This window comes from Crotalus tigris, unplaced genomic scaffold, assembly GCF_016545835.1.
Source record: "Crotalus tigris isolate CLP2741 ecotype Arizona unplaced genomic scaffold, ASM1654583v1 scf7180000017775.1145084777:2100578, whole genome shotgun sequence".
In the NCBI taxonomy this organism is placed as follows: Eukaryota; Metazoa; Chordata; class Lepidosauria; order Squamata; family Viperidae; genus Crotalus; species Crotalus tigris.
Genome location: NW_024096626.1, coordinates 1,280,872 through 1,296,604, shown reverse-complemented (window position 1 = coordinate 1,296,604; position 15,733 = coordinate 1,280,872). Strand labels below are relative to the sequence as shown.

General features: G+C 37.8%; 1 protein-coding gene across 6 annotated transcripts in view; it reads right to left on the bottom strand.

The window, feature by feature from the left end:
* The window catches only part of GNS (glucosamine (N-acetyl)-6-sulfatase), a 51,649-nt gene extending 37,393 nt beyond the window's left edge, over window positions 1-14,256 (bottom strand). For 2 of the 6 annotated variants that reach the window (XM_039342190.1, XM_039342188.1), the window contains exons 1-6: window positions 12,993-14,241; window positions 10,885-10,944; window positions 8,161-8,367; window positions 7,359-7,424; window positions 1,408-1,506; window positions 573-740 (exon numbers count right to left, since the gene is read on the bottom strand). In XM_039342190.1, coding sequence (XP_039198124.1) covers window positions 573-740; window positions 1,408-1,506; window positions 7,359-7,424; window positions 8,161-8,367; window positions 10,885-10,944; window positions 12,993-13,160 — 768 coding nt within the window. In that variant the 5' untranslated portion in view covers window positions 13,161-14,241. Of the gene's footprint in view, window positions 1-572; window positions 741-1,407; window positions 1,507-7,358; window positions 7,425-8,160; window positions 8,368-10,884; window positions 10,945-12,992 lie in introns of all 6 variants that reach the window. The other 4 variants (XM_039342184.1, XM_039342189.1, XM_039342187.1 and 1 more) reach the window with 4 other exon arrangements.
* Between the last annotated feature and the right edge of the window lie 1,477 nt (window positions 14,257-15,733).

Sequence of the window (15,733 nt, the reverse complement as noted above, 5' to 3'; positions counted from 1 at the left end):
GTCGGGAGAAATATCAACAGCCTAAGATGTGCAGATGATACCACTCTAATGGCAGAAAGTGAAGAGGAACTAAAGAGCCTCTTGATGCAGGTGAAGAAGGAGAGTGCAAAAGTTGGCTTGAAACTCAACATTAAGAAAACTAAAATCATGGCATCCAGCCTTTTCAATTCCTGGCAAATAGATGGGAAAGAAATGGAGGTAGTGACAGATTTTATTTTCCTGGGCTCCAAGATCACTGCAGATGCTTTGGATACAGATTAACAAATCTGTGTCAGAATGCTAGGTAAAAGGATGTAGTCAAAGTTATTAAAAATAAATTAGTCAAAAGAACAAAGTATGGAGAGAGACATATGTATCAGGTGGCAAAAAATGAAATGAAGTGACAAAAACATGTAATATTCTAGTGGGAGAATATCCAGTGTAAACAAAACCTAAGAATTAAAAAAAGAGTTTTGGTATTACATATATTTGCTGCTACATATATTCTAAGGTCATGAAATTAAAGCAGAGATTTATTAAAAATATCTAGCAAATACTAACAACAGTATCTGTAAAAGATCCAGAATCTATACCTTTCCATGGATATTGAAGTTATTATTTCTTGGAGCACTGACATTCTCAAAATTCTTCTTATACTGTGGAGCAGCTATCCAAGGTGAATGCGGTGCTGGAGTTGCTATCATCATGAAAAATGGCTCAAAGCTGGATTTATATTCCAGAAAATCCAAGGACATATTAGCCTGAAAGCAGATGCTTATTAATTTATTTACTCATTATCATACTGAATCAGAAACAGGTGTCTCTAAGAGAATACTTCAAATTCACAAGCCATTACATTTATTTTAAATGTCTTGTGTTTAGCTTTCAAACTAAGAAATAAATAAAACATTGCAAGGCAAAACTCCTGATCTTCAGTTATAGTAATTCAAGGATTAAATTGTGTAAAGAAGAGATACAATCCTATGGATCCTGGATATAAAACTGCAATAAAGTGATGATGAGGATAACCTTGGGAAGATTCAGGAATGCCTTGATATCCGAAAAAAATAATAGCATAGAAAACTAGGAACTACAAGGAGATGTGGAGCAAATTCGTCTCCTGAATAATTTCATAAGGACAATGAGACATGCCCTTAAGAGTTAGGATTTTATTTGCGGGATTTCATTCTTATCATCATACTGTGAACATTTTCAGCAATATGTTATTTCCAGACTGATAGCTGTATTAGGACTGTATAGCAAAACAATATTTTGCATCATTTTAACTTAGATAACTGGATTATGGCATAACGTTAGAGGGACTACAGTAAAATCTACTATACTGAAATCTGTGCATAACAAATTTGTTAGCATTCAGTATGCTACTAGAACAAATAAACATGCTAAAACTAGTTGAAAAATTCTTACCAATACATCTGTCAGGTAATCCATGCTGTAGTTCGCACCATGCTTGCGTGCTTTTCCATTTACTGAAAGTGTGTAGTTATAATATTTAGAGTTTTTTTCCTAACATAAGAAAATAAAAATACAATGTTTATGCCCAGGAAAGAGACAATAATAGAACAAAACCAATATTTTTTAGAACGTTGGCTTATTGAGCTAAATTCTCATATATGCCTTTCAATTGCTCCCAACTGGTTTGTCATATTATGTCTGAATTATGACATTATTTCTCCCTAATCATCTAAAATCTTACCAACCTAAAATAAATTCTGTGTAATGATTCTGGCTTTGAGCAAATCAAACTAAGGCTACAAATTCAGATATAATACTAAAAGAACTTGCAGGAAGAGGTTTTCTGATTTAACAATTAAGCACTATCAATCAGGAAGCATCTACCACTATACTTAATCTGAATAAACCGGAATTCTTATAATCTTGCCTGAATTAGTCACACAAGACTGTTGTTGACATAATATCTTTAAGTTACAAAGAGGCAACTTTAAATCATAGCAGATATCAATCTTAAATATTCAATATATACAAATTTATTTATAACAGAATTGGGCAATAAACACATAGGTATTGTCCCATTCTTAATAATACCTATCTTTTTATGTATATGTGTATGTGTATGTGTGTATGTATGTATGTATGTATGTATGTATGTATGTATGTATGTGTGTATATATATATAGGTCTTGGCGACATTTCGACGAAATCCCATTCGTCATCTTCAGGCTGGTGTTTTCGGCTTCGTGCTTCTAGGAGCAATGTGTGATCGTAGCTGTTTCTTCTTTTTAACTGCCAGTGGGGGTATGAACTGATTGGATGGGAGCTTGGCTGTGTTCTGATTAGGTGGAGGTGTGTTCTGATTGGTTAGGGGCTTGGCTGTGCTCTGATTGGATGGGGGGTTGGCTGTGCTTTGATTGGCTGGGGGAGTGTTCTGTTTGGGTGGGGGCTTTGTTGTGCTCAGGTTAGTCTCAGTTGCAGGGAGGGTTAAGATGGTGAGCTGCGTTGCTGTTGTTTGGCTTCGCGTTCATGGTCGTGCCTTATCTTCATGGTGGGTGTCAGTTTGCTTCATGTATGGATTGGAGGGGTTTAAAGTGGCTAATGATGCAGCTGTGGTCTGGCTTCTGGTTTGTGGTCGTGCCTCATCATCGGTGTGGCTTTGGGTTTGCTTTTTGCATGGATGTGTGGTGGTAACATTCTGTGTGGTTTTCGTGAGTGTGGGTCTGGTGACATTCTTTGTGTTAGGGACTCGTTTGTCAATAAGGGCGGGTTTCCAAATGGCTGGTAGGCGGGAGGTATCATCTCATTTGTTCATGCTGTGTGGGCGTTTTTCTATCTCGATGGCTTCTCTGATTAATCTGTTATTAAAATGTTCAGTTTTGGCGATAGTTCTGGTATTTTTAAAGTCAATTTCATGTCCTGTGGCTTTAAGGTGTTGGACCAGGGAAGATGTTGGTTCCTCTTTTTTGACTGAGTTCTTATGTTCTTCAATGCGTGCACTTATTCTTCTGTTGGTTTGTCCGATGTATGTGTTGGGACAAGCAGTACATGGGATTTCATATTGCGCTTATTGACAAATGACTCCCTAACACAAAAAATGACACCAGACCCACACTCACAAAAACCACACAGGATGTCACAACCACACATCCACGCAAAAAGCAAATCCAAAGCCACACCGATGATGAGGCACGACCACAAACCAGAAGCCAGACCACAGCTGCATCATTAGTCACTTTAAACCCCTCTAATCCATACATGAAGCAAACTGACACCCACCATGAAGATGAGGCATGACCACAAACGCAAAACCAAAAATTAGCAAGGCAGCCCATCATCTTAAACCCCCCTGCAACTCAGACTAACCTGAGCACAACAAAGCCCCCACCCAAACAGAAAACTGCCCCAGCCAATCAGAGCACAGCCAACCCCCCAGCCAATCAGAGTACAGCCAACCCCTCAGCCAATCAGAGCACAGCCAAGCCCCTAACCAATCAGAACACACCTCCACCCAATCAGAACACAGCCAAGCTCCCACCCAATCAGTTCATACCCCCACTGGCAGTTAAAAGAAAGAAACAGCTAAGACCACACATTGTTCCTCGAAGCACGAAGCTGAAAATACCAGCCTGAAGATGACGAATGGGACTTCGTCGAAACGTCGCCAAGACACTTCCAGTTTTATATATGAAAAAGGCAATTGAAAAGAGATTAATAGAGCAAAATGCAAGCTTATAAATACAAGAAAGAAGGTTTTTGCATTAAAACAAGAAGATGGCTCTGTGTGTAGAACAAGAAAGGAAATGTTAGAAATAATTGGAAAATTCTATTCAGAGCTATACAAAGATTAAGATCATTCAAAAGTAACAACATTCATAAAGAGCTTTGGGAAATGACTGTGTTTGGTTGAAATGCTGAAAGCTGATGGTCACAATTTACACAAGATACTAGCAAAACTATACTTGAGATGCCTGAGAAGAAAAATGCTGAAGTGATTCTTATATACAAGAAAGGAGCCCACAATGATTTAAAGAACTACTGCCCAATAAGCCTCCTTTCAGTCATCTACAAGGTTTTCACCAAGATAATAGCAAAAAGAATATTGACAACATTAAATGATGCACAGCCAAAGGACCAAGCAGGGTTCAGAAGTGACTACAACACAATGGATCACATCCAGGTTGTTCAGTAAGTCATTGAAGGGCACACCGAGTACAACATGCCTCTGTGCATGGCTTTCATGACTACGAAAAGGATTTGATTCAGTATTCCAGCAAGCAATAATTAATGCATTGCTCAATCAAGGCATAGACACTGCTTACATAAGTACATAGTACAATCAATATATGAAAAAACAATGGCAACAATTTGCCTTAATGGTCTTGAAGTGGAAATCAACATAGAACGAGGTATATGACAAGAAGATACAGTATCACCTATGCTTTTCTCAGTCTGCCTTGAATAAGTATTTCGCAAACTAGACTGGGCAAAACATGGAATAAAAATTAATGGTGACTTCCGCTTCCGGATTGCGGCACGTTCAGTCGCATGAAGAGACCTCTCTTCATCAGCTCTTTTCCCTCCACCGGTAGACCCTTATGCGGGTCTTAAGTCACCCTGGAGGGGTGACTACTGTTGAGGAGGCTTTTGCTCGGCTGCAGTAGAGCAGCGGCTCCCCCTGCAGTCCGAACTAACTCTGTAGGGCCGACAGAGAAGAAGATCGGCCAGTAAAATGGCCGATCACTTAGTTGCACCAGCCGAAAATCATTTAAGCATAAAGAATCACCATGGTGAATCTGGGTGAGACCTTTCTCCCTCTCTCTGTCTATTTGCCTGTAAAAAGTTTTTGATCACTTCCCTGTCTTAAGAGAGCAGCATCTGTCTACTTGGGAAAGAAAGTTTTAAAAGAACTAAAATAGTTAAAGTTTTATTGACTACTTGATTTTTCTCTTTGGATACCCAGGGGCCGTGAAAAAAATAAAAAAGAAACGCTATATTTTTTACTTTATCTATTATACCGGAGATACTTGCTTTTGCTTTTTCTGTTTCCCCGAAAGAGATAAATTTTTACCTATTTGGAAGAAAGAGTTTACAGTCCACTGAGGACATCTTGTGGCAAAAAGTGCCATTACAACTGTATTTTCTTTTGCTATTTGAAGATGAATTTGACCTTCAAATGACAACAAAAGGGAAAAGATAAAAGATTTGCAACAGCTGTGGTGAATTTGCTTATTAGAATTTTGGAGGTGGATATTTGCTTGACCTTTTTGAAATATAGCCTCCACTAAAAGATCAAAGCCTATTCTTGATCAAAGACTATTTCACCATTGAAAAGGAGGAATTTTATCCACAGCTTGACTATGAACTTATATTGGAAAAGATTTTGAAACTACAAACTATATGAAAGCTTATATCAAATCCTGGAGAAAAATCAAAGAGAACCACAAATTGACTTTCAACCATCGGTTCAAACTATAGACCAAAGAATAACAGAGCAAGAACAGAGTAACCCTAGAGAGGTTCCTACTCAACAAGATATACAACTGAACGAGACAGAGGAACTGCACTTACAATTTAATTATGAACTTACAATAGAAACTACTGAGCAAATTAATTCTACACAATCCTATTTACGACCTATGGAGAACATTGATGATCAAAGAATAACATTAACTGAGCTATTTGATCCCCCCAAAATAACAGAGCTTGACATTCAGGTACAAGTTATTGAAAATTATGATAATGTGGACAATCAACTAGCAACTACAATAAGGAATAAAATTGACTATACTATTCAGACAACATTGGAAGAAAGAGAAGAGAACTTTGACTATTTTGATGTACTGAGAAATAGCTTTACTCAAATGTTGAGGTTTGATGATGCAGAGGCTTTATTATGGAAACTGGTTTGGCATAGAAAGAAAGCTAGAATTAGGTTTAAAAATGTGGCTTAAAATTCCACTGAATGGGTTAAAAAGGTTGTTGACACTTGGATTGTTTTAATAACAAATGAAATAGGTAATTTTGTAAAAGGATATTTTCTGTAACAATATTTGGTATTAGAGATGACAAGTAGTTGGAGGGGTAAATTTTACTTAATTGATTGATAGAATATATATTTAAAATAGACGGAAATGTAGTTTTTTCAATTGATATCTTTATCTTAACCAAGACAACTATTTTGTAATAGAGGGAGAAGAGGAGGTATTTGTAATAAAAGAAGTAATAGTATTAATAAATGATGTATTAGTTTGAGCAATGATAGGGAAAAGAGAAATGAGGGATGCCTGAAGCGTTAATATGTCTATATAAGCTTAACTGGAATATGGTGATTTTCAAAATAGTAAAGCTTAAAAACAGGACTTGGATTCTTATAATTGAAGTGTGATTGATGACTGATTGGATTGATTGAGCTTTTTTACAAATGTAATAATTTTAATTGGTAAAATAATATGTGGGAAATAGAGAGGGAACTTTTAAGAAATTAATCTGTGTGATATATATATATGATTTTGTTCTTGGATAATTGATAGCCCAATCACCACGTTGTTTCTCAAGCACTTTTATGTAAAAATGAAAAAAACAATAAAATTTCTTCATTAAAAAAAATTAATGGTGTCTATTTAAATAATTTAAGATTTGCAGATGATGTTCTCTTCTCACAAGACCCAGAAGAGCTACAAAGACATATAAAAAAGCTGCATGAAGCAGAAGAACCATTTGGCTTAAAAATAAACCTGAAAAAGAGCCAGGTTATGTTTAATAAATTCACCAAAGAAAGAAAAAAAATTATATCTGGAGAAGAACTAGATGTAGTAGATCATTTCATATAGCTCAGCCAATGGATCTCATTGGAAGGTGATACAATAAAGGAAATTGAACGGTGTGTTAAACGTGGTTGGCAGGATTCGGCAAGCTAAACATAATTTTCAAAAACAACCTCTCCCTATATGCCTGAAAAGTTTTCGATCCATGTGTGCTACCTGCTCTAACATGCTAGTAAAACATGGACACTAGCCTCATAAGCGATACAAAAGCTACAAGTGGTGCAAAGAGCTATGGAAAGATATATGCTCAGCATTACAGGATAAGTTAGAAAGACCTGCACATGGATTAGAGAACAAATAAAAGTATACAATATCATCAAGAGAGTAAAAGAATTGAAATAGAAATGGGCTGCTCATATAGAAAGAACTGATGGCAATTGGACCAAGGCAATCGTAGAAAAAAAGTGTCCACGAAAGAGAACTAAAACAAGATGGATTGACTACATCAGCAAGTATTGTGGGCCCAATTGGCAAAAGAAAGCTCAGGACCATGCGGAAGGGGCCTTCATCCTGCAGTGGAAAGACAATGAGGAAGGAGGAAGGAGAAAGAAAGACATACATATGTTCTTTTATACTTACCAAGGCATACCAAAAACTCCATCCAGGAGGAACATGGCCAAGTCCTCCTGCATCTTCTGCTCCATACTGGAAAAAGAAAAATCTAATATTAAGCTTGTTTTCTCATTTTCTCAGCAAAAAAAAAAAAAAAATCTTAAGAGTACCAACAACAGAGTACCCAAACCTAGAAGATGTTTGAAGAGTATACCATAGCTATCTGATCTAAGAAATATAAAGCTTTAAGGTAAAGTAAGTTTTCTTCATGTAGATTTTTTTTTCAGTTGCAAAAAGCAATCCATGCACATATTGAGAGTTTGCATATAACTGCCTAATCTCATATAGGCTTATAGATTCCATAACCATCAAATGATTTAATCAAGAGCTTCACTATTAAAAGTAGCACTCATTTTCTTGGGGAAAGATAGCTTCTGATGCTCACCTTCCATTAGTTCAATTATAAGTAGGCTCTTAAGAACAAGTGGCTGATCATTCTCCACTGAATGCCACAAAATGTATCACACAAACTCTCTCACATTTAGATAACATATATTTATGATAATTGGTCAGATTTTAAAATAAGGCAATTCAACTAATTCCCTTTTTATTTAAGTACTGTATGAATTCTTGCTCTTACATTAATACATACTCTTAATTTTATAGCTTAATTTTCAGGAGCATGATTTCCTCTCTCTATATGTAATATTTAGATTATTTAGATTAATCCAAAGATATTCTATTTTCCTTGTGCAATCAGAGATTTTATATATGCAAAAACATTTTTAAAATGGGTATTTCAAACAATATATATCATATATAAACATACCTCATTCAAGTATTTTCCAGCAAAAAATGTTTGATAGCCACACTCAGACTTGAGTAGAACTGGAAAGGTATATGGCTCCTGAATCTTCTGCCAGGATTTGCTGCTGCAATTTCCTTCCAAAGTATTATTTACAACATGATGATTATGTGGATATTTTCCTGTCAAGATGCTGGCTCTACTAGGACAGCATAGTGCACTGGGTACATACTACATAAAAAAATGATTATAGAAATTAGATAATACAACACTAATTTCCTGCATCCCTACATTTCAGTCTATAACTTTTATAAGCAAATTAATATAAACAGATTGGTAATTGCAGGTCTTACTATTTGTGGGTTTAGTAGTTTCCATAAAATTTCTAAAACTATTCTACATACAATATTCAAATACATTTTAAAATATTTGATGACATAATATCCAGATATCCCAAAAGTAATAGGGCACTCACCAAAATAAATACCTTTCACTAATATATATTAATAGTGGAAAGAGCTGGGCAGAACTTTTGTCTTAATGTTCCAACAATTCTGTGTCCTAGTAATCAGCTTGCTTGTAAATACAGTTATGATTTTTTTACATTTGAAAAGGATATTTATAGAGCCATAGAACCTCTAGAAAATATAATAAAGTCACTGTGGTGCAGAATTGCTTTCTCTAATATTTTGCTGAAATAAAATGTTGGAAAAATCTTATTTTCTAGCTAGGCAACACTAGAGAACTCTTTATTACTCTTTGCTTGATATTATAACCTAGTAATTATTTTAATTTTACATTTAGTGAAAGATTAGAACTAGTGAGAATTGCAGTTCCCTCATGACTGTAATGAACAAGATCTTTATTGCAAAAATATTTTAACAACACAGAAAATAAGAATCAAATGTCACATATTTAAGGAATATTTTAGCATTTTTTCCAGTTTACTGCCAAATTTTAACTAGGTTCTGGAACACTATCTTTCATAAGGTGATAGAACACAGCACTTCAAATAATACTGCTAAACCAAAACACTGTCTAAATTGCAAACTCTTCAAAAAATATTGAAACATCCTGAAGTGCTCTAGTTAATCTCAGAAGACATACTTTGAGCATTGGAATGGATAAAGTTCTCCCACATGGCATAAACCAGAGGTCACCAACCTTTTTGATTTGGTGCCCCGGAAAGGGAGGCAGGCACCGCTATGTGTGCACGTGCAAATGCACCACACATGTACAAAAATGGGCTACATGTGAGTGCATGCAAATATGCAAATGGCCAAATGCATGCGGATACATAAGTGGCCGCATGTGAGCGCATCCACACATGCAAATGGGGCAGCGCTAGTGCTGGCGGGACGCTATGGGCGGCATTAGTGCCGGTGGGACACTCTGGGGCAGGATGGCGCTAGCACTGGCAGGATGTTTGGTACAGTGCTAGTTCTGGTGGGACACTCGGGGGTGGGGCGGTGCTAGTACCGATGGGATGCTCGGGGTGGGGTGGTGCTAGTGCCAGTGGGATGCTCGGGGCGGGGCTAGTGCCAGTGGGATGCTCAGGGATGGGGCGGCGCTAGTGTCGACGGGATGCTTGAGGCAGCGCTAGTGCTGGCAGGATGCTTGGGGCGGTGCTAGTGCCGGTGGGGCGCTCGGGGTGGGATGGTGCTAGTGCCAATGGGATGCTTGGGGTGGCACTAGTGCAAGTGTGGGGGCATGAGTGCATGCACTGGCCATCCCTTCATGTGGCCCGGTGGCCAAGTAGCCGCGGCCCGACAGTGGGCCACAGCCCACAGGTTGGGGACCCTTGGCTTAAATAACCAAAGCTGTTTGGGTTTGTATAGCAACACTTGCACTCCAAGTCCCCTAAAATCCTTTCCCAGTAGTTTGAGATGATAACCAACAGGAAGGATACATCCAGTAGTGAGGGATAGCATAAGCCAAACATTAAGAAATCGACCTAACCTGCCTCTCCCCATCCCCTCATCTTTGTGACTAAATTTCTAGGAAGAACAAAAAATTTCCACCATTCATGTCAAAAGTATTTGAAGACATTGTATATCTCCAACCAACATAAAAAGAAAAATGAAATTCCTATCAGTCTTTGTTAACAGCTTAACTGCCACCTAGATGATTATACTGTAAACATGCAGAATGTCCATAATTAAGGAAAAATTACTAAGTAAACTTTAATGTTGATAGAAATCAGAAAACCTAATTAAAACAATGCCCAAATCTAACGAATAGCCCAAAGAGCTGTCTGGTGTCGCCTAGCTAGAAAATAAGATTTTCCCAATATTTTATTTCAGCAAAGTATTAGAGATGGCAATTCTGCACCACAGTGATTTCATTATAGTTTCTAGAGCAGGGGTCCCCAACTCCCGGTCCGTGGACCAGGGCCATGGCATGCCAACAACCGGTCAACATGAACAAGGAAAGCCCCATCCACAGGATTCAGGCAGCACACAAAACCACAGCTCCTCTGGTCCGTGGAAAAACTTCTCTCCACATAACCAGTCCCTGGTGCCCAAAAGGTTGGGGACCTCTGTTCTAGAGGTCCTATGGCTCTATAATATCCTTTTCAAACAAAAATATTTACAAGCTAGCTTACTTACTAGGGCACAAAATTGTTGGAACACTAAAATTCTGCCCAGCCCTTTTCTTGACTTTAATTATTCATGCCTTGAGTCAGTTATCTTCTGTCTTTTCTTACAGAATCAATTTTGCAAAACCCACCACAAATTATGTACTTACTGCATTTGAGAAAGTTACACCCATTTCTGCAATAAGAGCATTGGTCTTTTTCAAAGGTGTCTGCAATAAAGGAAATATATAAACAATCGTACAATGTAAAAGGAAGATTTCATGACTGCAATCTTAGGATTTAATAAGAATAACACTGCATATGCTAGAATTTTTCCCAACTACACATTTTGAGGAGCTGCATATACAGTGTTCCAGCTAAGCCAGAATTGTTTGATGTTGCATGGTTTAATCTTCAACAATAAAACTTTATAATTGCAGACTAAGAAGCCAATATTGTTTTAGTACTGAAATCTCAAAATCTGAAACAAATCATTCCATAACTACTACAGTATATTAAATTCATGCATGGAAAACCAGCTGGTTTCTGCTCAGAGATATTCTCTTTCTTAGGAACAAGCATAGTAATGCAAAGCAGGTGCTGTTAACATGTTACAATAGTGGAATTACGTGCTTTACCCAATCATTAGTCAGTAATGAGAACAGTAAGTAGTAAACAAACCTTTTAGAAAATATATTTCAGAAAAATGTCATTCATGGCCAATGCTGATGGTTAATTCAATAAATATTCTGGATTTTTTGTCTTTCCAGTTTCCATAGAATATAGTTTAAAATATTCAAAGATTGCTTTAGGACTCAGCTAGTATTTTAAATAACATGAGCCCTGATGCTAAAGAAATTAACTTGATGTTGAATTTGCTAACAGCTGCAAGGTTATTGGTAGGGCAATATTAGAAGAAGGATTGTTTGCCTACTATAGAAGAATGGATGCTTAAAGTGTCAAATTTAGCAGAAATGGTGAAAATTTCTGCTTACTTGAAGGATCATTCACAAGAAAGATATATTTCGGTCTGGAGAAGATGGATAGATTATATTCAGAATAAATATGGGACTAAAAAGTTCCATTTAGTTTATGAGTAAATTTTAGAGTATTATTATTAATAGTTTATTATAGTAGAATTTTTATTAGTTTTATTATTATTTTTAGTATTAGTATTGTTTAACTATTTGGATATTGTATTGTTTAATAATATTGACTTGTTTATATTATGTTTATTTTTAACTTGTTTATACCTATGTTAAAGGTGAGTTAAAGCGCATTATGGACTTGGTTATTTATATAGTTGGTTAATGTTAGAGTTTGATTATTATATCTGTAACCCTGTACTCAGCTCTGGGAAGTGGGGGAGGGAGGAGGGTTTAGGGTGGGTGGGTTTTGGGGTGTATACTGTAATTTTTATAAAACTTTTCAATTAAAAAAAAATAACATGAGCCCTGAACCTGAAGCACAGACCAGATATTGTTCATTCCCCAAAGAATGTAATAACAAACCTTGACGCCGAAAATCCCATAAACATTTCTGCTAAGGAATAAGAGCACAACCCATACATTAAACAATTTCCTTCCTTTTAGATTACAGTACTCAGAATCAGCTGCTGCAAATGGGCTTGCTTTATTCTAGAGCAGTGCCTGCTAAATACCAAAAGATGTGACTGTGGCCCTTACTCGGAAAGTGGGAATGTCTCTAAACACTTATTTTGATTGGTTCCACTACAGATGCATGCCGGCATTGTAGACCACTACAGTTGCAACTCTTTTTAAAGTATAGTAAGAGGCTCTTTTTAAATCCCTTCCTGGAATAGAGAAACAATCACACACGAAGTCTAATGTGGGTGTGTGTTTGTTACTCTCTTGATTGTCGGACAACTTCAATCCAAAGTATCCCCGGACCGACCTAACAAACGGTAACTTCCTTTATTCAATAAGTTCCAGGTTACAGGCGGCTTCAGTTGTCTCCCCCGTTTCCCTTTCCCATATTCATGCACGTTTACTCAGAACTGGGTTCCAAAGTGCCCTTCCTCCTCTGCAAGCTGCAGAAAGAGACGTATTATCAGGACACTCCGTCCTGGGTATCTGTGGCCACAGAGGTCGTTCCAGAGTGCTTTCTCCCCTCCCTCAAAGATGACGGGTCTTTTCTGCGCTTTCCTCAGTATCGCATCGGAACCTCTCCGAACCACCCGCATTCGCCTCTCCTGCTATCCGAGGGTCCATCTCCCCCTCTCCCATCCACACAACGCGTAGAACAAGAGCAAAGCTACCATTCCCCCAAGGTAGACGTCCTGGTCGTCTGTCAGAATCAGCACTACATTGGGTTTCCGATCCCCACTGAGCCCAGCTGCTCCTGCTTCAGCGCCGACCCAAGCAGTGGAACCGAGGACCAGCAGGAACACCAAAGGCCGAGCCAGAACCGGGGAAGCTTGAGCCATCCTTACATCCGAGCTAGGAGCGAACGGAAGGGAAAGAAGAGAGGAGGAAGAGCACCGGACCGCGAAAGACAGTCGCGAGACAAGGGTACTTCCTTATTTCTCTTTCTCCCCGCCTCCTCTCCTTCCCTCTCCTCTGATAGGGTGAAGGACGAAGCCAAATCAGGTTCACGTGACCTGGAGACTTCCGGCAACTTCCGCGAAGGCCGTAAATGCGCTTCGGGTCAATGCAGTCGCTCTGCGTTGCTGCCGCGCTCCGGTTGTGATTGGCTCCGATTGTTCCAGGCGTCGGATTTCCTCCAGGGAAGTTCGCCAAGAGCTGTGTCGGGATTTCATTGATGTTAAGACGTTGAGTTCTATCTCCTGTTTAGGGGCTGAATGTCTCAGCTTTGAAGCACATCAATCATCAGAACAGTGATGTATTACTGTAATATCTTTTACCAAAGCATGGAACAAAATGTTTTTTAAAAAGAAAACAAGAAAACAATAGTTACAAACAGACCTGTAAAATTAGGTGGTCTCAGCAGCTCTCTAAGAATGCAAATGACCAGCTGTCTGCAAGGAGTATAAATCCTTCCATTCCCCACCATCCAGTCAGAGCTAAAGAAGCTTCTTGGTTGAGAAACAAAACAGGTTCAAAGGAAAACAGGAAAGTCCAGTTTTCTGTGAAAAAGCACTGTGGGATAACTATAATCTGGATCACTGAGAATCTCCGTAGACCTGTGAAATTAGTAATATCGTAGCTAATTTGTATCCAACAACTTTAATGGTGGACATTGCAACCCTTCATATCTGTCTGATCACACTGGTTACAATTTTCACATTTAGCTATAGATGTATATGTTTATAACTTATGATAATGGCTGCAGTGACCCAAAACATACATAAGTTCATAAATTATTAAAATTTCAGACTATTTTGTTCTGTTGCAACATGATAATTGTTTATGAATTCTACTTAAAATCTGATTTATTGAAAAATGTCGCTGGTTTTTCATTCTTGGAATAGAATAGAGTTGGAAGGGACCTTGGAGTCCTTCTAGTCCAGCCCCCTGCTCAAGCAGGAGAACCTGTGCCATCTCAGACAAGTGACTAGCCTCTTTTTAAAAATCTCCAGTGATGGAGCACCCACAATTTCTGGGGGCAAGCTACTCCACTAGTTAATTGTCCTTAATTCCAGGTTGCTTCTCTTTTTGATCGGTTTCCAACCATTGTTTCTTGTTCTGCCCTCTGGTGCGTTGGTGAATAATCCATTCTTCTTTGTGGCAGCCCCTCAAATACTGGAATACTGCTATCATGTCTCCCCTATGTCTTCTTTTCTTCAGACTAGCCAAACCTGCAGCCATTCTTTGTATGTTTTAGTCTCCAGGCCTTTGATCATCTTAGTTGCTCTTCTCTGATTTTTTTTTTCAAACTCTCAACATCTTTTTTGTGATATGGTGACCAAAATTGGCTGCAATATTCCAGGTGTGGTCTTACTAGGGTTTTATAAAGCGCTACTAATACCTTGCATGATCTTGATTCTATGCCTCTGTTTATACAACCCAGGATTGTATTAGCCTTTTTGGCTGCTGGCTCATGGTTAAGTGATTGTCTACTAAGACTCCAAAGTCCCTCTCACAGTTACTGTTTTTAAGCCAGGTCTTGCTCAATCTGTACTTGTACCTTTGATTTTTCCTGCCTAAATGTAAAACTTTTCTTCACATTGAAACTCATTTTGTTGGATAGTGCCTATTGTTCAAGTTTGTCAAGATCTTTTTGGATCCTGTGTTTGTCTTCTGGGATGTTAGATACTCCTGCTAAAAAAAAGTGCAGAAAAGTAATTAAGAAAAACATTTTTAAAATGTTATGTAAAGATTCAGTTTATTTTAGTTTAATAATAGCAGTTGCATGCTAAACCATCTTGAATGTTGCCAAACAAAGCAAAAATCTTTTCATTATTTTACTAGTGTAATTAACCAGCATATTATAGCCAGAAGTACCCATGAAGAATGGAGAACTGTGTATACTTCAAGTAGTTGCAGTGCTATAAGTTGCAAATAAGTTCTATAGCTGTTAGGCATTCTTTATTTAATCAGCTTAATGCAGCCATGAAAAAAATCAAGTCATAAATGGAGATTTCCTGGACTGTTATTCTTCTAATCAAGATATATGCTTGGAGTAATAACTCATAGGCTGTATTTGCATGATAGTTACTTCTGATTAAAGAACTGTACAGAGCAAACCATAGTTAAAGTCTGCATAACATATTAAACACAACTCATTAGGTTAATCTGGGATTCAATGCATTTGTAAACCCAGCCTTAAACTGAGGATGAAGTAGAAATTGCATGAAAGGTGAGGTTTTATGTTGCCATGAAACAGATAAAATTATGATCCAGACTTTAAGTCAGGGGTGTCAAACTTGCAATGTCACGTGATGTGTAGCGACGTATCGTGACTTTTTCCCCATTGTCAGCAATGGGGTGGGCACGGTTTCAGCATGACGCATCCGACCTGTGTGCCAGCAGTTTGACACCCCTGCTTTAAGTGATGCTTGTTTTTAATTTTGTCAATGTATAAAATTTTGATTTTTTT